General features: G+C 45.1%; 1 protein-coding gene across 1 annotated transcript in view; it reads right to left on the bottom strand.

The window, feature by feature from the left end:
- CTSH (cathepsin H) overlaps positions 1–23,434 on the bottom strand; it is a 130,142-nt gene that overhangs the window by 36,267 nt on the left and 70,441 nt on the right. Inside the window, exons 6-7 of the mRNA XM_069624183.1 lie at positions 14,445–14,531; positions 8,381–8,436 (exon numbers count right to left, since the gene is read on the bottom strand). Of these exons, the coding sequence (XP_069480284.1) occupies positions 8,381–8,436; positions 14,445–14,531 (143 nt within the window). The remainder of the gene's footprint in view (positions 1–8,380; positions 8,437–14,444; positions 14,532–23,434) is intronic.

Below are 23,434 nucleotides of genomic sequence, written 5' to 3'. Positions count from 1 at the left end.
GACAGGCCTTTGCACAGCAACATCCCTGAACAAGAAAGACACACATATATAGTGGCTACGCTCCTGCGCAGCAAAACGTGTGCAGCAGGAAGGAAAATGTAATTATCTGTCATCTGTGACAAGCAGACCGTGCTTCAAAGCCACTTACCCAACTGAGCATATCTGAAGTGTGTCTGCTCTGAAAGCAGCGCCCACTTGCACGCATTAGCGGGCGATGCACTAGTCAGCCACAAAAAGTGTGGCATTTGCAGTTTTTAAATCCACAATACCGCCTCCCCACGTGTTAGCAATACTGGCTTGGGAGACGGTTTAGCTGCAACTGTTTTGTTTATCTATAAATCAGACCAATGGCAAACCTAAGTGAATAATAGGGCACGCATGGAAACCCTGAGCCCAAGCCAAACCATGGGGGCGGGGCAAACTGGGAATAAAAGGAATGAGGAGGAATGGGGCATTATGGGCGTTTAGAGTAGAGTTTGAAGCGAGTTTGCATTGGGAGAGAGATCTATGAGAAGGAAAGGAGTGAAGAACGAGGGGGAGCAATAGAGGAGATTGGAGGCGAGAATGGGAGAAGAGAGAAACACAGAGAGTGGAAGGAGGAGAACGACAGAGGTGGAGGAAGGAGAACAACAGCTGGTGGCCTGGCAGAATCATATAGAGTCTGCGGGGGAGCAGGAGGAGAGGGAAGAGGCTAGGCAAGGTTTGCATTAGTCAGAGCAGGAAGGTATGAGAGGACACGCACACTTAGGGGGTAAAGGCGAAACTTCGATCTGAAGCGGCCAAGCCACCAGTGGGAGGAGGAACGAATTTGTGGTGCGGCGACGAGGAGGACCAAGGCCAGTGTATGTGTAGAGTTGCAGAGGAGAGGGTAGAAGCGATCAGCAGCCTAGGAAAGGGAGTTGATAAGATTGTGGGAAGCTTCTCTGTGGAAGCTAGGAGCAGGTGGCTTTCCCTGTCCTTGGACATTAAGCTGCACCTACTGTTACCCCTTGTGGCTGAGATACAGAGATGGCTACAGCGACTGAAGCTAGTATCCATTCAACATCGGACAACCAAGAGGGCCCTTGTGGGAACCAAGCCACAAGGAAATTGTGTGCTGGGAGTTACCCCAAAATCCTTATGAAGTTTTGAAAAGGAGCCTTTCTGTTCAAGTTAAAACCCAAGAGGGGAAGACCTTGGTGAACTCTGAATTCCTAAATCTTCGGACTTCCTTTTCTATTGTGAATAAAGGCTGCCTATACTCATTTTGGTGTCTGGACTCTTTGTGGTTCTCGCACTGCAATATCACATTTTTTACACCTCTAACACAAACCAAGGTGTAATGCTGGCTGTCAGTTATGTCCATGATGGACGTCATGACAATACATTCCGATGGCTTCTCTCTGCTTTTTACTGGATTACAATGCAGGCAGAATCCATAGGGAGTCAAACCCTTTCTGCCCCACCTCAAAATGACAAGCGTCTGGAGATGTGGTATATTTTCTGCGTGAAGCAGGTATGAAAGGCAGAGAAGACACTATGCTCTGTCCTCCAGCTTTGTGCAGAAAAAATTAGCACAATGGTCTGAGGCATACTTAACTGATTGCTTGTTTGTCTCCAGCTGTCAGTCAAGCTTCAGACTATTTAGCTGCCCATTGGAAAATGAGGACCTTTGTACCTTGGTAGGACAGACACAGTTGGTATGCATTGGACACCTTTGAGAAAGAATTCCAGAAATACAGTGCCATACGCCTATAGCACAGACAAAAGGAGGCCCACAATTCTGGGCATATAAAAAAAATGTGATTATGGACTTCCAGGATCTCCATGATCACAATTTATTTATGACCGGGCTGGCTACTCCAACTTCCCACTAGATCGAAGTTGGACGCAAACAAATCTACTAGATAAGAGCACATAAACCATCATAAATGTACGTGAACCAACAACTTTTGTCTACTGTTGGTGGATAAATCCATTCTTGCTTCGAGATGTGAAATTTGCCAGAACGAATGCATTTTTTTGTTTTGTTTAATAGGTCTTATTAAACTTTAACATAAATAGGTCAAGGCGTGTTGTACATGTGATTGTGATAAAGATAACCAATTTAAGATTGTAGCCGGTATAGTAGGATAAGATGAACGACACATTTAGAAGTGAGAACTAATACATTTTTTGCAAGATTTCTTCATACTTAATGAACCATTTATTATTCCCTGCCAAATAATTGGGATGCTTTTAAGGTGACGTTACTTGGGAACGTTATTTACTTTTTTGCAAAAGAAAAGAGAGGGAGATAACGTTTGAACATCTATTGGGGAAGAAGGGTTGTACTGCCACAGAAATCCTCGTGACTCTCTTTAAACTATGTTAAAAGTAAAGATAACATAGGGCCTCATTCCGGGATTGGAGGTATTCTTGGCGCTATTTGTGCCATGACTGCCTCCAATACCGGTACCGGCACCGGTCTTGTTCAATGGGGACTTACCGGTGTAGTCCGACCTTTGCGGGACCGGTAAGTCCCCATTGAAAAAACCATTCCCCATTCCCATTTGAGCCCTCAGAGGGCTCAATGGGAATGGGGAAGTAGTTAATAAAGGTACTGCACTTTGCAGTACCGTTATTAGCTCTGAAGTCCCTTAATGGGTCCGGTCCTTACCTCCTAGTAGGGCGGGAAGGGATTACTGGCACCGGTCTTCTTACCGGGGCCCGGTGTCCCTTACCGCCCTACTCGGAATGAGGCCCATAGACTTACAAAAGCCTCAGCACAGCAGGATCGCTCGTGATAATCCTGTCAACAAGGTTCTTTGAAGGGAATCGGCTGAGAAAATGTTAGTGTCTTATAGTGACCACTTTACTGCTCGGGACATAACTGTCCACACCCTCTCAAAGTCTTCTCTGTTGCAGAGGTCGTGGACGGTCTTATCCTCATATACCTGGGGTGTGGCGTTTTATACTTTTTTAAAAGTGAATAAATGATGAAAAGAGAAGGAAAACTATAGCAATTAAGAACTAGTGAGGTTAAGTCCTCAAAAACACTGATATACTAGTGAAATGAGTTACATTTTACAAACCTCTACAGAGGTACGATTGTAATCTTTCAATTCATGATTTTAACAAAGTATTTGCAAAGGGTTTCATCCCAACACAAGCTCAATTGATGATAGAAAGAGTCTAGGTAGATTTATATACATATGGGAGGTTCTTGATGTCACCGCCTGAGCAAAACAAAAGGGAAATCACCTGGCCTGGGTGAGTTATATGACACACTCAATAGATTTCTAGTTCCTAAATAAGTGAAACTCTTCCAAAAGATGATTATGGTTACATTTGGAAAAAGGTTAACGGTTATGAAGTTTTGTAAAAGGTTATTTTAACCAAATACAATAAAAAAAGAAAAAAGGAAAAAGGTTAATCTTAAGGACTCTTGTGGATGCTATGATCATTATCAGTTCAGTGTCAGGATTTCTGTTTAAGGCAAATATGCAAAGAATCCTTACATAGGTCTATTTCCCTGAACAATACTAATTTTAAGTTATTTGTCATATGTCAGCTACATGTCTAGAAAACATTATCCCATACCCCATTCAACCATAACAGACTGGTTTTGTTAAGGGAGGAACGGCTTCCACTAACTAACCTTTGCTTTCTAAGGGGCTAGGGCTCAGTAAGCAGTCTTTGTAGTAGTGCCACTGGATGCCAAAAGGGTGTTCTATCAATTGGATGGGCGCTTCACGCTCAAAGCACTAAAATGGCCAGAGCGAGATGAGGGACTTTTTTTTAACTAGTGTAGGTCATATTTTTAGCTGAGAGCCTGTGTCTTTGCTAAGGATTTGGCATCTTCCCAATTCTACTTTGATTTGAGGAGGGGAACAATATTTGACCCAAAGAGATACTCTACTTACTCCTAGAACCAACCGAGATCAACAAAAACTGGTATACGTTACGACAAACTCCACCCAGAGTAAGAGGATTAAAAGGATTTTTCAGAAACATTGGCACCTGCTGCAAATGGATCCAAAACTGCTACAGCTCTTTCCAGAGATTCCAACGTTCGCTTACAGGAACAATAAATCCTTACATAACAGCTTGATTAGAGCAGACATAACTACCATGGGAACCGGGAAAACTACATTCAAGGGTACTGTCCCCTGCCACAACTGCCAGCATTGTGGCAACATACTAAAAGGCAACACTATCAGCCACCCATACACAGGAAAACCTATCCCCCTGAAACACTCTTGCACGTGTGATGCATCAAACGTCATTTATGGACTCAAGTGTCCTTGTGGCCTATTTTATGTGGGCATGACCACCAGAAAAGTTAAAATCCGATGGTCGGAGCACAAATCTAACATCAGAACAAAGAGTCAAAAATCACCTGTTGCAATACATTTCTCAGAAGCTAGACATTCGGTAGCACAAATGAAATGTGTGATACTTGAACATGTAAAACTTGGCCCTAGAGGCGGAGACATTGTAAGAACTCTCCATCAGAGGGCGATAATATGGATCGACATCCTTGACTGCCTTAGCCCTAGAGGCATGAACGTAGAATTTGATCTAATGTGTTATGTTTGAATGTATGTATAAGCAAAGTTCGGGTTAAAGCAAGAAAATATGCAGATGTCTCTCCTGTTAAATATACTCTACCTTATCTCCCGATACCTGATTCGGTAGTATAGACTGATTAATGCACATGTCCAAAATGTCTTGATGCCAGTTATGTTTAATTATATGTAAAAGCAAAATTCGGTTCAAAGCAAGAAAGATGTGAAGGTGTCTCCTCTCCTTAACATATCTTAGCTTATCTCCTGATACCGGACTTGGCAGTATAAATGTACCTTAACGTGAATCCATATGGTGACTGACTGATGCATATGTCTAAAATGTTTTGATGCTAGCTGCAATAGATTATCTTTGTTTAAAGGAAAGAGACTGGGAGATTAAGGCACACAAGCTGCCACTTTAGAATGTGAGCCATCAAATTGGCAGAGACCAATGTGTTAAATGTAAAACGACAGGCCTTTCAGGTAGCAGAGAGGCAGGAGCGAGACAAGAAAGACTCTCAGTAGATCAAAGCACGACACAAACCAGGCAATACTTTTGAACAGAACAGGCTATTTTTGTAGCCTATAATTGCAGTGGAATCACATATAATCATGCCACATTTCAGCCGCAACATGGAATAGACGGGGACCCAAGCAGACTAGTCGTCTGCGTTACTCCCCACTCATTCATGCTGTGGCCCTACGACACATATCCTTGTCAGGACTTTTAAATGTAAATTTTTCAACACAACCAGATCGACTAAAATAATCCATCTTATCACTCCCAATGGATGAGATAAGTGGTCATACTTGGAAACCGTCAGCTCCCGAAGCTGCAAGTCAGGATACGGTGTAGTCCCCTCCAGAGGAACATCAGAAATGCATAGATGCATGCGTGGAGGCACAGTGTGTCTGAACCGAGTTGCGACTGGACGCTGACAGCGTCTGCGCGGCGGAGGTTTCACACTGTTCACCCGCGCATGCCCTAGGAGATCCCACTCAGCTCCTATCTACACGCATGCGTGAGAAGTTAGCGGTCCAGTCCGCTCACGCGTATACAAATACACTAATCAATACATTAAAAACGAGCTTCCACCATGCGCATGCACGAGAATGATGCGGTCCGGCCCGCTCACGGGCATGCGCACAGACTCTCTAAATACTATTTAGAACAGTAATCACTGGGAAACGCTATGGACCGGAGAAAACCGCTTGATGCTCCAGATACCCAAGGACTTCCAACACACACGCACGCAGTGCATAGAGGTGAGAAATAGATTCAGAACTGATTTAACGGACGAAGCCCTGGTCTTTACACTGTATCACTTTATGAATACCATGCACATTTTAAGAGGTTAGATTGACCACTGGTCTAGTCAGAATGATACAGCTAGACCAACAGTATGGGGGAGAGGTAACCCCCCCCCTTTTTCTACTCCACTAACACATAGCGGTTCACTACAGTAATTTATAAATACACTCCTGAGAAAAGTATACTGAGTATACACATTTTTTCCCCCTGTTGTTTTCTCTAGACACTCTTTGAGAACACATCTCCTTGAAGTACTATTGTTCATATAGAGAGCAGATTAGGTGCAGTTAAACCTATCAACAAGAGGGTGTCCAAGAATCAGAAAACAAGGTGCCAGTGGCATCAGAAGAGGGTGCGTTAAGAGAAATGTTTTGAGTTGTCTGAAATGTAACTTTTCAAGTTATAATTTCCTACAGTTGAGTTTTCCAATTTTGAACAAGTGATAAAACACTAATAGTGAAATACTGTCTATGTTTTTACAGTAGGAATTGAATTCAAGAACATATGTATTGTTGGAACAAATAGTGTCATTGGCCCTGAAGATGGACTGTCAGAAAAGTCCGAAACGCGTTGGCAACACATTGACAAATCTTGATACTATTTTGGTTTGGTGACTTTTAACCAAGAAATTTGTTGACTTTATTTTGTCGTTACTTAAAAAGGGATCTTGTGAATTCATGTATGAGAGAAAAAAAGTCTTATGATTTAGAGTGTGTCTAACAATAAGGTTTTGAAAAAATTATATATTTTGATTAAAACAACCCATGAAGGGTTTTTCTACTTTTCCTAAAGTTGTAATGTTTTATATCAAATAACTGATCTATGAATTGTGAAACCCTGTGAACTGAATCAAAAAAGTAAAACACAACTGTTTGGTGACTCAACAGTTAAGCGGTGGCTACACACCCACTTCAACCCCCTCGCACCTTAGTAACTTAAAACCCTGAGAAAAGAAACTATATCCTCAGTTAAACTCAGAACTGCAAGCAGTGAGAATCCCATTAAAGCTCACGTGCCTGTCTACACTAATACGTTTTGGGATTGTATTCCCTTGGGAGTGCACTAAGGGTTGGCAGGTAGTAATACATGCCTTTTCTTTCTAGAACAATACATGGCTACCTCCTCTGAACAATCCTATTTATCTTTGCTCTGGAGCCCCTGTTAGTGAGACTGAGGAGGTGGCAACAGTTCAGAGGCATTCAGGGATGAGGACAGGAGGGTAATTCACTGGTGAAATGCTCGATTTGTTCCAGATCCATTATCTTCATTTCCGGCTGTTCTGTGCACTATTAAACAGTATTCATGTGTTTTATCTTTTCGCCTGAATCTGGAAGAGAAGAATGACAATGATGCCTTCAAATAGATTGCCTGATATGGGCCATTTTGATGACTTCCCTTTTTGACAAATAGATTTTTCTATTAGTTAGGTTCCATCCCCTCTTACCCTCTTAACCTTCACTCTATCCCTCTTCAAATGAAATTTGTTTTCATTTACCAGCCCTCCTTCCCCACTAATAACCCTTTCTATTTATGGATGGCAGTTCAATTCATCAAAAAGAAGTCATTAACAAAAATGATTTTTTGTTTTGTTATTGTCACTGAACATTGGACTTCAGTGTAGAGCCGCTCTACCTTTACCCAGGTTGCCTTACCAATAGATAGCAGTGAATACTTGGGGCAATTCTTTGCAAGCTCACCTAAGGAAACAATCAGAGGTAATATGGATTGTTTGGTAGCACCAAGAAGATTAAAAATTCAGTTCACAATCGTTCACCATGGCACTTGCCTTGGTGGGGCTATTTAGACAGTTGGGTGCAACAGGTTTTCCTTTTTCCCATATTCGAACCATATGTTCGTGTCAAGTGGTGTTAATGCGAGAGAACAGAGAAAATGGTTCTTGAACTTGGAGGTTCAGCATCTTCCTGCCTGGCTACATTTAAAAAAAAAAAGTGGATGTCAACAAATGCGCTGAACTCTCCTCCCTCAATGTCTTCCTAGTCGATTAGCAGTAAGTGTGGGGCAATCAGGTACACAGGCAAGCATAAAGGTAGCCATCACAATATACTGTGTACCTCACACAATATTACTGCGAAACAAGCGCACCTCATAGTATATCCGAACAGAAAGAAGCAGAAGCTAGGGTGTAGTAAGGTGAAACTAGAACAAGTCATGATATGACATGTTAAGATCAGACCAGAACATATAACAATGAAGATCAGTAAGATCATCAAGTCACAGGATAACAAATCAAGGCCAGCATATTCCATGCTATAACACAGTGAGGCCCTCAGGAGACTCAACTGACAAGCTAGAAATAGTAGCCTGCCGAAGATCAGGTGGCGGGAAGCCTGTAACAATATCCTGGCTATCCCCACTTTAGACCCAGAATTTCAGCAGAACGCAAGCGTTCTCAATCATTCATCATTCGATATCAAAACAGGGCACAATTCACATGCACACTGAAGGTCTGTCACACCCTTATAATGAATGCGCAGACCAGGAGGCAGCATACCACAAAATGAACAACTGGAAGACTCACCCACTGCAGCCATGATTGTTGAAAGCTTGGGCACAATCCACAAGCTGTTGCTCTGACTGCAGAGAGAGAAAGATGGGAACAAATAATAGACATAAGGGAATATGATTATCAAATGCACCAGCAACCACCATAGTAAACAGGACTGCCTCTCCAACAAGCAATTTGGAAGGAAAAGGAACATGAACAGCATAACACCGTGTATTTGTAAAAATACATATTATTAGGGTGCTGCAAAACAAATGTAATTGGGGGGTCACTGACTGCTGGTCAATTAAGAGCTCAGCACAAATACTCAAGATACAGTAACACATGCCTGTAACCTTTTAGTACTGCAACATCCTGATTTGATTTTATGGAGGTAGCAGCTCCTGAATATGTGCAGAATTTAAGATAGCAATCTTGTTATGGTGAAATTTGTGGCACTGGTGGGGTGCATATATCCTATCTCTATACACGGGTTAACAAGGCTGTGCATACTCCACCACGGACGGGGACACACACACACACACTCACACTCACACTCACACTCACACTCACACTCACACTCTCACACCCCAACCCCCCCCCCAACAATATTGGATGACAGCACAGACATCTGCACGTACCAACCAATGAAAGATATCAGCACACACACACCACAACAATGGCTCATGGCAGGACACATACATACCAACACAGCCATTTACAACACAATGGATTGCAGTATACACACACCCATTTACAAACAGTTTGCAGTAGACACCAACAAAGGATGGTGGCGTGCACAGATGTCCCGCTCCATTTGGCACTGCTCGTAGTTCCTTGTAGAAGGAGGAACGTTGCTGAACCTCGTTGGACTCCGATCAGGTGCACTTAGGTCTAGTGTTCTGAAAGGCTTCTGGTGTGTCTGTTCCCCCTTGCATTTGACTCTGTTCATCTCCATGTTTTCCCTGTCCCTGCAAAGATGGGCCCAGTGTAGCCTTCCTGATCTTCCCCTTTACTCCTCTGTGCCACCTTATCGATCTTCCTGTCATCTGTGTATGTGCCTGCTATTGAAGTCCCAGCTGCTTTCAAGGGTCCCCTGCTTTAAAAGTAACTCTTCAGCGCCTCCTTTGTCATCATTCCTCGCGCAGGAGTTCCTTTATATTTGAAGGGGCAATACACTCAGGAGGGTCACACATAACACCTTCCAACCCTTCTGTACATGCAATGATGGAGGTGCCGTGGCAGAGCACATGGGGAAGGCGGGAGAACAGCAGCAGGATGCCAGGGATAGCCAGGCAGTGCTGCGGCTGGCTCCCACAGCGAAGATTACAGTCGCCATTTGGCCCACCACGGAGGGCTCAGCTGATGTCGGCTCTGAGAGGAGGAGGATGTGCCCACATCAAGAGGCACAGAGGGCGAGCCATGCAGCAACGGCATGCGAGGTGCTGTGGGATCCGTTAAGCGCAGCAACGCCGCCGCAAGTGAAGAGGATGCCATGGAGACCCTAAGAGTCAGGGCGGCATCCTGGAGCCTGCGACGGGGAAAGTAAACCACTACACCACTAGGTATTTCTATGGATAAAAAAGGGTCTCCAGACAGTCCTAACAATCCCACCTAAACACCTGGGATTCAGGTAATAAATAAAAACCTCTGCGAAGGCCAAAGGAGAGAAGCCCCACTAAACCACCATGATTATGTCTTATTGAATAAAGGCCTCTGAGGAGGCCATATGAAGGGAAAACCACTTCACCACCAGTGATTAGGGAATTCCACTAACCCACCGGGGATTGCCTTATTAAACAAAGGCCAGAAGAAGGGACAGCAGACCCCTATGGGCTACTCTGCTTGGTACATAAGGAATGGGGCAGGACCATGGAAAGGGGGCAAGGCTTGCAAGCCCTTTTATGCTATCCCCAAGGCCTTCTCCTGTCACACCCCCTGGAGACAGGAAAGTGATTGGTAGGGTAAGTTGGACAGTCCTGGGAGGGGGAGGGATATTTAAGAAGCAGTGTGGCAACAGCATAGTGTGGGTTAGTTGGAGGAGGACATCCGAGAGAACAGAGGAGAAGAGCGTGGCAGGAGTGTGGAGGTTAATGGAGAGAGGGGTATGTGTAGTGTTTATGCATTGGAGTAAGGAGTGAGTGTACTAGGAGTAGAGTAAGAGTAGTAGTGGTGGTGGGAGGAAGTGGTAGTGGGAGTAGTGAAGTAATAGTGGAACAGAGAGGTCGTCCCAGTGGTAAGAAGTAGTGTTAGTGGCAGGAGCAGAGTGTGGTAGAGAGAGTAGAGAGACAGCAGCATAGTACAGTGGAAGTAGTAGTAGTAAAGGTGGAGCAGTGGTAGCAAGGATTGGTAGTGGTTGTAGAGAGGTTTTAGTATTGAGAAGCGGTAGTGGAGTAGGAGTAGTGATAAGAGCAGATAGGTAGTAGTAGTAGTAGTGGAGAGGAAGTAGTGGCAAGGAGACTTAGGAAGGAGAAAAATAACAGTGGTAATAGGAGGGAGTGGCAATAGTGAATGGAGGAATTGCGAAGTAGGAAGACAAGTAACATCAAAGTGTGGAGGCAGGAAGTCAGAGTATAACAAAAGAGGGAGATTTGCGTGGCAAGGAAGGGAACATCTTGGGACGCCAGAGTAGTAGATGGTCAGGTGAGATTGTGTGTGTGTGGAGAACCAGGGACCCCTACAGAAGAAGGCACCATCACGAAAAGCTGCTTAGAACACTAAGCGGGGCTAGAAGAGGAACATCTAGAAATCGTCTAGGGAGTAGGTCAGTTAACGTTTTAGGGATATCACCTATAGCCTTAGCCATCGCAACCATTACCGACGCCTAGCGCCAACTGTCCTAAAGATCCCAGTAGGCTCTAAAAATCTCCCACAAGAATCTCCAGCCATTCTGTCTGTATTAAGAAAATAAAGACTCTTGGACTGACAGACGGTGTCAGTGTGGTTATTCCTGTTTATTTGTGGTGGACCCCGTCACAGCATGCAGATTATTGACGCCATAGCAACAGTGAGGGGCACTGTCTTCTACAACTTTGATATGATCTGATAGTACAGGGGTCTACAACCTTTGGCTCTCCAGATGTTTTGGACCACAACTCCCTCCCACCAAGCCTAGCCAGCATAGTTAATGGTGGAGAGTCATTGGAATTGTAGTAAAAAAATATCTGGAGAGCAACAGGCTGCAGACCCCTGTGCCAGTAGGAGTCGGAGGCTGTACAGATCAGTGTTTCTCCTGAAAATGCTTTTTATAAGTGTTGCATTATGTGGGAGGGAGAATGAGGCTTTGGTGGTCAGTTCTATACTAAACTGATTGTTATAAAATACATGAATGTCACTGATGTTATCATGGCATCCTAGAATGTGACGGTTATGACCACTTCTGGCCGGCTGTTCAAATGTGTGGCTGCAATCTGGCCACAGGGTTTTGATTAAATGTCTTTGCCTATCACAGCTGCCTCTGACTCAGTTACTTCAATTGCTTCTTTGCTAAGTGGCATGTGTTCTGTGCGTGGGAGGCCAATGAAAGTAGCATCCTTTGTAACAAGGGTGGGTAGGATTGATGAAAGACTCACACAGAAATAGATACAAAGGTATAGATTTATTAAGATCGGTTTATGCAAAGGGGCCAACTTCCAGGAACAAAACAGTGTCCTGGGTTTCTAATACCTCAGATCTTTTTCCAAATGTTCTTCCCGACCAGGCTCACTCATAATAAAGCTCTGTTTCTTGGCCACTAACAGTCTGGGGAAATGGCAGTGTCCCAGCGCTTCTTGCTCGTCCTGGCTTTCTGTTACAGTACTCTTCCCACGTCTGCTCTTCCATCTCTGTTTCTCCGGATGAAGTCTCTCACTTGGGTTCAGAGATCCAAAGACTTTCTAGGCCTCTGCGGTGGCAACAGTCTGGTCTGGCTGCAATTGGCCCTGATACCAAAGATGACACCAAAGTCTAAGCAACCAGAATCTGTCTAATTTTGCTTTTGGTGCAGCCTTTTATCCTGGCCATGTCTGGTTCTCCATGTCCAGACCTGTCCTAAATGTTTTGCAATGTGCTTGTGCCTGAAGGGAAGCCTAACTCCACTCTTTCTTCTTCCTTCTCCTCCTTGTGTCTCCTCAACGTTTCGTCAAGCCATCGTTCCTCCACTTGGCCACTAGCACCCATTGACTGCAAGGTCTCTTCCTTGCAGTGTCTTCTGATGCAGCGCCCCCAACCCCGGGCTACTTTTCCTTCTTTCTGGTGTTCCACCTCCTTTCTCCAATCCCATCACTCCACTCCAGTCCATTCCCCTCCAATAAGCTGTATCTGCTCCAATCTGCTCCTCTCCCCACTGTTATTCTCCACCTCAACATTGATCTACCCATCTTTAGTGTTCCAGTCTAACTCATTCTTGAGACTGATCACCTCCTCCTCAACATTGTTCTCTGCCCCTGGTTTAGTACTTAACTCCCCCTCTTCCTTAATGTTGTTTTGTCTCCTTTTGAGTACTGGTCTTCTTTTCCTCCATATACCTCGATGTTACCTCCCCCAACCTCCTCTTCATTGGGCCTCATTACGACCCAGGCGTTGGACCATGGTGCTCATAGCACCATGGTCCATGCCGGTAACTTACCGACTCCGCCATGGCAGAATGGGGAATTACCGCCCCATTCCGAGGTTGGCGGGGCGGTAATTCCCCATGCCGCCATGGCCCTTCCTCATTCCCATTTTTGCCCCATAGGGCTCAATGGGACTGGGGAAGGCGCTAATTACGGCACCGTAAATTACGGTGCCGTAATTAGCTCCTAGGTCACTGCGGGTTGCTTTTTTTAACGCCTGCTAAAAGAAGGCGTTAAAGTGCCACCCGCAAAAGGACCTCGTAATCAGGCGTTAAGGGTTTAACGGTGCTGACACCTTTTGCGGTGCCGTTAACCTCTTAACGCCTGGGTTGTAATGAGGCCCATTAACTCTAACCACCTGTTTTCTTGGAAAATGTCTCTTTCATCTTCTGTTTATCGGCCTCTCCCTCGCCTCCTACAAACCTGCTCCTCTAGCCCACCGCCGCATTACTCCTACTCGATCTCTAAACTCCAACACCTCTCCATTTTCCCACGTGACTTATTTGGGACATGCACTGCACCCAGACAAGAGGTCTCAGTCAAGTGGATTCAGGTGGGTATAGTTTGTGTCCTGGGATCGTGATCAGCGGCTTGCTCTACTGCACACTCTCTGTGTCCACTGCCCGAGATTGCTTAATGTCCATTTGTTATATTGAATTCCAAGATTCGTTGTGCATGTGAGATGCTTGCCTCGCAGGAGACAGCTGCTGTGCGGCCCTCTCACTGTCTTTAAGCTGAAGCGTGTCACATGCTGAGACGCTGGCGCCTTCTCTATGTTTCCTGTGCTGCTACACTTAGCGCATGCGTTACTCTTTGTCTCACATGAGTTGTATACATCTGTCCCATCGAAACTATGGAGTGTCTCCTGGGGCTTTGGCTTGCAAAAGATTATGCTAGCCCACCTGCCTCCCCGTTTAAGGGGCAGTCTTCTATGACCACGTGTAGCAACCCACTGCCTCCCTTCTGTGGCAGGTTGGGGGTGGATCCTCTGCACGCCGCAGCCAGGACCATAACAAACTGGTGGTGACCTTGCCCCCTGCCCCACCATCCACCTTCAGGTTTTAGCAGTGTACTTCATCATAACATCCAGTCATCATGTGAGATTTGCGTTTGGGGGGCATAAGTCCTGAGCTATCAATGTCCCCACTAAACAGCCAGAAACGTTTGTGACCAATGACAACAATATTCTCATAGCCATGACAGGATTGTCTCTCTCATATCACTTGCGATTTGCATTTCCAGTGGGACGGTGAGGGAAAACAATAGTGCACAGCTATCCATTCGCGTCTGTGTATGATGTGCTCGGCAGGTGGGAGGATGTGCTTTTCAACACAATTGCTCTTTCTCCACAGTCACAGCTGTGTACCCTCTTAGCTGGACCGGCAATATCCCTTTGTACCACTAACGGCAGCGTATACTCTCACCAGTGACAAGAGCACTTCTTTTGTACCAATGGCAACGCCATGCCCTCATACGCTAGCAATGATGACAGTACCCTTCTCTCTTACCAATGACATAAGTTTCCCAGTTGCGATGGCCACAGCAGACTCCAGGCAACCAGTGGTGGAGAAGGTCCAGCAGCTTCCACAGGGGCCCTGTCAATGTCAAGGAAAGAATTGAGAAAGGTCACGCAGTACTCTGCTATAACTGACCCATCTATCCATCAGATGTAGACCTGACATATGCCCCTAAACCTGACAGATGTGAAGCTGCGCTCCCCACACCATGAGAAGTAGATATCAATCTCCACAGCTCCCTCTCCATCACCACTTAGGCAACCTTGACATGATCCCAACTTTCTTTAAAGACATGTCAGTCTGCCTTAGATGTCACTCTCTCACTCTGAACATCTAATTGTTCTATCACCACTCGGCACAGGTTTTAAAGAAGCTCCACTTCGTGCTTGATAGACTCCTAACTACTGCCTCTCTGTTTCCTTGGCAACTTCATCGTAGCCACCATTGCTCTAAGGTTACCATCATTTTCCTATAGGTTTTCCTATTTTACACACAGTTCTGTGTGATTTAATTGAGGAGATTTGGTCGAATGCAAATCCATCTACATCTTTTTTTTTTTTAAGCCATTTGGCCGCATGTATATGTGGGGGAGACTCCCACAGCCCCCTTTGCCCCTCCACCTCCATTAAAACCCTTACCCACCCCCACATATAGTATGATGGATTTGGCTTCGACAAAATCTCCTACGATGAAACCCCCTATCCCTTACACACACACACCTTTTTTTCCAGATGGAAATCGTCAAAGTCCATGACTCCATTCCCTAATCATTTCCATCATACTGTCTCTCTCCTCTCAACATCCACGACCTACCCTCGCGTACTCATTCCGCTTACCCACAAATGTCATGGTTAAAGTGTCCATGTCATGCTACCTTCTCTGCATCTTCACACTTTGTCAATCTGGGATCCCTTTCACTACTCAGACAATGCATGCCCACTGAACTCTAACTAGCTGAAGACATACTGCCCTGACCTGCTGCTCGCTGATTGCAAACCTGCAATGCCAGTTCTGCACCACTGATATTATAGGTCCTACTGGATACTTTCAACACCATCCACCTTATATAGATTTTGGTTAGCCTGCAGCAGACAGGATCTGGAGAATCTGTCTAAAATGGCGTTTTTTAAAATCTACCAAGACATGCTGCAATACCACGTCCTTTAACATCTCCATCCACATTCACTCCAACGTTGACTACCCCAGTTGTTGACCATATTTTCTTTTTAAAAATATCATTTTATGTCAACATTTGGCAGCACAGATCACTGCACATGGTCTCTTATAGATTCAGTGTCTTGGTGACACCTTAACTCCACTCCACTCAAAAGGGGCTATTGTTAGACTATTTAAGTAAGAGAGATGTGAGATGCAATGGACAGTGCACCAGCTGTTATTGTTGTGTGCCTTAAAGCTAGTTTTTAAGAAATTGAAATTACTAGTCTTTCAATGCGATCAATTATTCCTTAAGGATTTACTGAGTGTAGCCTCTATTCCAAGTCCCATTAAGTGGTTTTGTTTTAAAGGAACAATCTCTTGTCCGCAGTTGCTTAGGAGCTTCTGGAGGGGGGAAAACAATTAAGCCTGATTCTCAAAGATGTGATTTGTAACTAATTAGGAAATGCCTCTGAACGTCTCGATTTTGCACTTGTAACCTTAAACTTCCTTCACAGATCCTAAAACTGGAGAAAACCTGGCGTATATATGGGAAATTGATTTGCCCATGTAATATAAAAAGGTTTGCTCAAGGGCATCTCAGAGATGTTCCAGGCATCTCCAACTTTTCCTTTCAAATGATTAAACTTCTAGGTCTTCTCACAGCACCATGATGGCAACACATCTAATATTTCTAGCCACCCTATAAAAGCCTGACAATGCAAGAATATGGAAATTGTATTGATCAAACCATTCTACTGTTCAAAGGAGATTGTGTAGCACTTATTTATTGAAAACTGTACGGGCTAAAGCCAGTGTTTGTAGATATTGATAATCAATGCTATGTATAAGTGAAAACAAGTAAAGCAATGGAGAGTTGAATAGTGCTACATGTTGCCCATGCTACTTAGAAGTACTGATGTTACTGACAAAATTACAAATCGCAATCCCCATTACCCGAAGTCCTACTCTTCCTCATCACATTATTTACTTCATTGGTATGTCTGCATCCCGATAGGAAAGGTAAACACTTGCTAGCATAAGGTTCCACCACCAGAATCTGCACTTACCCTCACCATGTAATGAGAAACATAAGTGTCAGGTGTAGCCCAAGTGGCTTGTGCTGAATTCAACCATCCCCATGGTCTTTTTGAAATTTTTAATTAAATGGAATGATGGTAGACCAACCTCCGGAAAATGTGTGGGGCTAATACACACACATTTTCCTACGCTCACAACATGACAAAAGCATAGACCCACGTACATCGGGCTGGACACGCCTACATGCACCGTCTTCCCCTGACATATTTAGTTGAAATGTGACAGCCAGCAGTATGCAATGTCATCTCCAGGAAAGGGGGGGCAACCTTACCCCTTCCATGGTCTGCCTGATTAAAGGTTCCATGGAACCGCCATGCTCTTTTGTTAGGCACTGCAGCTGGTTGCAGCGATTAACATACCAACAGAGGGTCATATCTGGGACTGGTGCTACAGTAGCCCACCCCGCAGGGGACCCCATTCATAATTGTGAGAATGTGGTTTGCAGGAGCCAGAGAATCTAGTCTCACCTCAGCTTCAAGGGAGACCTGCCGCTTTAATCAGGAACTACAGAGAGGACCATTAACCAGAGAGACTCTTTGATCAACAACAGACAGGAAGATGGATGGGAATTAGTGTCACAAGGGAGTGAGCCCAGAGCTCTTTCTGTTGAAAAAAGGATTCCGCCATTTTAGTTCTGGGGCACACCTTGTTCCTGTTTTTACCCCTTTACCTTTCCTGTTGCAAAGCACTCTGGTGATGACCTCATGCATGCAGGAAATGGTTGGTATGGACCCCAGGTTCTGTTTATTAAGGTAGTCTTAGCCTACACCAATCAATGTGGCCAACTGGGCTTTAAAAGAGGGTCACACCCTTCTTTTGGCAGATCACCTGAAGACTTCACAAGAAGTCAGTAAGAAGAACTCAACCTTGGACCCTGGCTGAAGGTACAGTCTACCTTACAGCTTCCGCCAGTGATGGAAGGCCAGGATATCCAAAGAGGGAAGCAGGATCCCTCCCCTAAACATCTCTGAGGGAACAGATGGAGATACAGAACCCAGAGGACACTCCAGCTGTTCCAGAACCGGTACCCAGTCAGCACACAGCATTCCCTGCTAGGCTCTGCAGCAAGCTCCCTGAACAGGGAGTGCCAGAAGGTCTCTGAACCTACAACCAAGGACAAGGCAGCTGAACACACTCCACATCTGTGAGCAATCCGCGTTAAAGGAAGACACAAACCTTTTGATGAAGCTGGGAGAAGTGCCTCAACGAGCATCTACCATCGTCCGCTTTAAAGGACATTTTCGAGCCACCCGAGTTCTTTGTTATTCCAATCTGTTCAGAACCCTTCTGGTGTACTAGAGATGTGGGGCTGATTGATGGTTTAGAAACCGATATTCACCCTGAACCACTGGTGCCCCAGAAGTTGATTCATCACATAGCCATTCTGCAAACATACAAGATTGGAACTCCTCCAGCTTCTACTCAGGAAGAAGCAACATTCCCTGATGATCAGCATCCTTATCAATGAAAAACCCTGCACTTCCATAAACCTCTGTAATGGTTGAGCACAACCCCCTACTCAAGAAAGTAGCAGAAGGCCTTCAGCCTTGCCTGGCTGAACCAAACATTAGAAACAAGCAATCAGTTTGACGAAAATAGGATACCCTATTGAAATAAGTCAATACTGTCCATCTGACATCAATTACATAGAACATTTCCTGTTTTGTAGATAATGGCACTAAATATGACACAGGAAAGTCCATATTCAGATTCATGTGACACTGAGGCAGTACTGTGGCATCATTACAAGTTTGGCGATCCGGAAATACAGGTGCCCGTAGCAACGTACCAGCACCCTTTCCAGACCGCCAAAGTATGGGTTTGCTGGTAGCAGCACAGAACTCCCAGCAAACCTGACCTGCCAGGAATTCAGGCCTCTACCAGCAGTGTTTTCATTGAAGCACCGGCTCCATTAACAACAGTGCCGGTGCTTCAGTGACCCCATTCCCATGGAGTCCTATGGGATTCCACGGGGATATGGATTTACCATTCTGCCGCCGCTCATGCTATCCCAGTTGCACCAGGATATCGGACGGTGGAAACAGTGTTATCTGGTCAGGGGTAGCCGGCGCCTACCGGCGGGTTTTACCACTGACTTCATAATGAGGCCCAGTACTTTAGGTTAAAATGAAGAACCTGTCCTCAGAAACAAATTGTATGGAAATAGAGTTTCAAAAGGGGTGAGGAGTTTTTGGTGTTGGGACATCCGGTCCTCTGCGCACCTCCTATTAATGTTTATCGGTTAGCCTGCCGCCTGCCACATGGTTTGTCTGGGTACTAACTCCTAGGTCCCCAGATGATTTGATGCTTGGTGGGGTGACAAACCTTTGTTAATTGTGGGCGCCAGCTTGGTTTGATAGTCCAATTGCAGAGAGATCCGACAGTACAGTAATAGTCCAATCCTGGGGTCATGTTTGTGGTAATTTATGTGTGTTTTCACACTATCATAGACAATAGCCTTTGGTGCCAATTTGGTGAAACAAAAGAAAAAGCCGACGTGCGTTTCAACCGAAGTCTTTATCAAGGCAAAGATCAAGTGGCAGCAGACTCGAGTTAGAGCTGGTGGCTGGTGGCCCAGGTTAGGGTTCCAGTTGGAGGCTGGTTAGCCTATCTCACGCCGTGGTGGCGCTGCATGCTGACGGTCTGCTGGCGTCTGCGGACCGTGAACACGCAGCGCCACTACAGCGAGAGATAGGCTAGCCAGCCTCCACCTGGAACCCTTGTCTGGAAATACCTTACAATATTCTCAGAAGTAAAAAAAACAGCAATGAAAGCCAAATATGGTACACCAGCATCTATAACAACACAGCACTTTGAATCTAGAAGGTATAATCCTATCTTCTAGAGCTCAACACACTGCTAAGACATGTATGCAAAGTCCACGTGATAGCGGAGTGGGAGATAAGCTCGGGATACAGACGTTGCAGCCTGCAATAAGCAAAATCCTGCGATTTCAGAAGCATTAAAAGAGTACGACAACATACGTTGTGATATCTTCGGCAGTGTTAGAGGAAATTAATGGGTGTTTCCTCACGTTGTGGGGACAAGGGGCACAGTTTGATGGTTTCATCGATGTGAAGTGGCAAGTAGCTCAATGAGTAAACAATTAGGTTTTAGATCAGTCAGTCATTTCCCTGCAAGAGAATCCGCAATCCACTGCAGGACGCTTTCAATTTGCAAAATGAATTATGCACGTAATGAGTCCGATTGGATTTTTGTAACTATTATAAGTGAACGAATGTTCGCAGGTGATGTCGATCAACCCCTGTTTGACATATGCCAGCAAATGAATGCTGATAGGACAATTGCACGTTCAGATGTCTACTAAAGTTTTCTGAAAAAGGCCAGCCTTTGATTTTCATTTTCTCCAGAGGGATATCCAAGACCCCACAAGCATTGTCCTGAGCTCACCTCAGGTGAACATCTGATTTAAGTCATTAGGGATTTCTAAAGATGGAGCAGAGAGCACGAGGCTTGATGCTCTTCCAGTAGACCATCGGTGCTATCTCCGCCCTGCAGTGCAGCACCGTTTAAAGCAAGGCCTACTGATTTTCCTCGCATGCACCTCACTATACCCCAACAACGAAACAAACCACACATAGCCGCGCACAACAGCACATGATGGCTACCACCCGCAAAATACACCTACGCTCAGCGAATGGTGTAAACCGAACTGAAGCTGTCAACTGCATAACACAGCTCCTTTGCTCTTTCTCCCACTCATCCTACTAACTCACACCCCCTTTACCCTCTTGCCTTACATATCCGCCATAGCGCCAAGGGTGACAGTGTGCTAACATAACACAACATACAACCACACTTTTACTGATTGCTTATCCAAAAAGCTGGTTTCTTGCACTATTAGCCTGGGACATAGTTGTTAATTTGTACAAATCCTTTCAGGTTCTCTGTGAAGAGTCTTGCAAACATGCACACTTTTTCACATTCTCTATTCTTTGCTCGTATAGGAAGAAATATTGGGTACAATTATTTTTGGCACCTACAATCAAAAGCGTTTGTAGGCAAATTCCAATCCATCATGCACGGGGTGTATTTGTCGAACAGTCACAGTTTACGAGTGAATTGACACCTTCCCACCTTTGAAAAAACCCCAATCCCTAGGCCACCTGCTCACTATGACGGGAGTTGGCATAGAGGTTGAAAAAAAGGAACGCTCCCCTCGCCCCTGAGGGACGCCCCTAACTACTGGAAAAGAAGCTGTGTACACACCGCCCAGATCAAACTTGAACATGGCCTCAGTCTTAAGGAGGAGCAAAGCCAGAGCTCTCAATTCTCACAACCTACAGGAATAGCTTATGGCAACTATAAAGATTACTTTTTATGTCAAGAAGTCCAGGGCAAGTGTTGTTAAAGGTCTCAAGAGGGGGCCCTTGTAAAGCCCTCAAAACAAAGGTTAAGTCCCAAGGAAGGAGGATCATCCTAACTGCAAACCTTGCCAACAGAAATGCGTGGGTGCAGGGGGGTGGCTAGGGGGCAGGGGCTGAGGGGGCTATAGCCCCAGGTCTTTTGGTCATAGCGCTGTATAGAAGCTCAGGGACTATACCAAAAAGGCTAGCTAGCCCCGAGTCCCGACAGTTGCAGAGCCCCAGATCTTTTCCAGACCTAGCAACACCCCTGCCTGGGCGAATACCATTTTGCCTTGGACATGCCTCCCCCCATAGTTCATAGGAGGCTCGAATTGCCACTCGTGCCCTGATTGTGGGCACAACTAGAACTTTTTGAAGCCCTCTGTGCAGAATTGATGATAGGGTCATGTGATCAGGGTATTGTGCTTAAGAGGAGAGGCCGATCTATTCTTACAGCAATCTTGGAACGACTCCCATTGTGGAGAATAAGTCTGCAGTGTGGAAGTCTCCCTGTAATATTGTATAGCCATTGCCGAGTCTTCAATTAGATCCCCATACTCTGGAAATCATTCCTCTCACGTCCCATACCAACAAGTGCAGTTGAGTTCAACTTGCTTCTAGGAGAGAAGGGTGCTTCAGATGGCAAGCATATCTCGGCACAAGCCATTCTGGTTCCACTGCCATTTTCCCGAGTAGGGGAAACTTTGCCATCTGAGTTCAAAACTGGACTACCACCTACACCAAGGATCCCTCTCTTTCTGTGTATTTTCACCAGCAATTCCAAGAGGAGAGAGAACAGAAGGAATGCAAACTACACAACATTGCATCTACTTCCTATGACTTGGGATCCAGTGTTCTGACACCAGATGAACAGAAGGAATGCAAACAACATCCATGCGGGCACATGAAACAACATTGCATCTACTTCCTATGACTTGGGATCCAGTGTTCTGACACCAGATGAACAGAAGGAATGCAAACTACATCCATGCTGGCACATGAAACAACATTGCATCTACTTCCTATGGCTTGGGATCCAGTGTTCTGACATCAGATGAACAGAAGGAATGCAAACAACATCCATGCTGGCACATGAAACAACATTGCATCTACTTCCTATGACTTGGGATCCAGTGTTCTGACACCAGATGAACAGAAGGAATGCAAACTACATCCATGCTGGCACATGAAACAACATTTCATCTACTTCCTATGACTCGGGAACCAGTGTTCTGACACCAGATGAACAGAAGGAATGCAAACAACATCCCTGCTGGCACAGGAAACAACATTGCATCTACTTCCTATGACTCGGGATCCAGTGTTCTGACACCAGATGAACAGAAGGAATGCAAACTACATCCATGCTGGCACAGGAAACAACATTGCATCTACTTCCTATGACTCGGGATCCAGTGTTCTGACACCAGATGAACAGAAGGAATGCAAACAACATCCATGCTGGCACATGAAACAACATTGCATCTACTTCCTATGACTTGGGATCCAGTGTTCTGACACCAGATGAACAGAAGGAATGTAAACTACATCCATGCTGGCACATGAATCAACATTGCATCTACTTCCTATGACTTGGGATCCAGTTTTCTGACACCAGATGAACAGAAGGAATGCAAAGAACATCCATGCTGGCACACGAAACAACATTGCATCTACTTCCTATGACTTGGGATCCAGTGTTCTGACACCAGATGAACAGAAGGAATGCAAACAACATCCATGCTGGCACATGAAACAACATTTCATCTACTTCCTATGACTTGGGATCCAGTGTTCTGACACCAGATGAACAGAAGGAATGCAAACTACATCCATGCTGGCACATGAAACAACATTTCATCTACTTCCTATGACTTGGGATCCAGTGTTCTGACACCAGATGAACAGAAGGAATGCAAACTACATCCATGCTGGCACATGAAACAACATTGCATCTACTTCCTATGACTTGGGATCCAGTGTTCTGACACCAGATGAACAGAAGGAATGCAAAAAACATCCATGCTGGCACATGAAACAACATTGCATCTACTTCCTATGACTTGGGATCCAGTGTTCTGACACCAGATGAACAGAAGGAATGCAAACTACATCCATGCTGGCACATGAAACAACATTGCATCTACTTCCTATGACTTGGGATCCAGTGTTCTGACACCAGATGAACAGAAGGAATGCAAACTACATCCATGCTGGCGCATGAAACAACATTGCATCTACTTCCTATGACTTGGGATCCAGTGTTCTGACACCAGATGAACAGAAGGAATGCAAACTACATCCATGCTGGCACATGAAACAACATTGCATCTACTTCCTATGACTTGGGATCCAGTG

The sequence above is a fragment of the Ambystoma mexicanum genome, chromosome 11, assembly GCF_040938575.1.
Source record: "Ambystoma mexicanum isolate Mex_15411 chromosome 11, UKY_AmexF1_1, whole genome shotgun sequence".
NCBI classification, from domain to species: Eukaryota; Metazoa; Chordata; class Amphibia; order Caudata; family Ambystomatidae; genus Ambystoma; species Ambystoma mexicanum.
The sequence above is the reverse complement of the archived record's forward strand: the minus strand, read 5'-3'. Positions and strand labels throughout refer to the sequence as shown.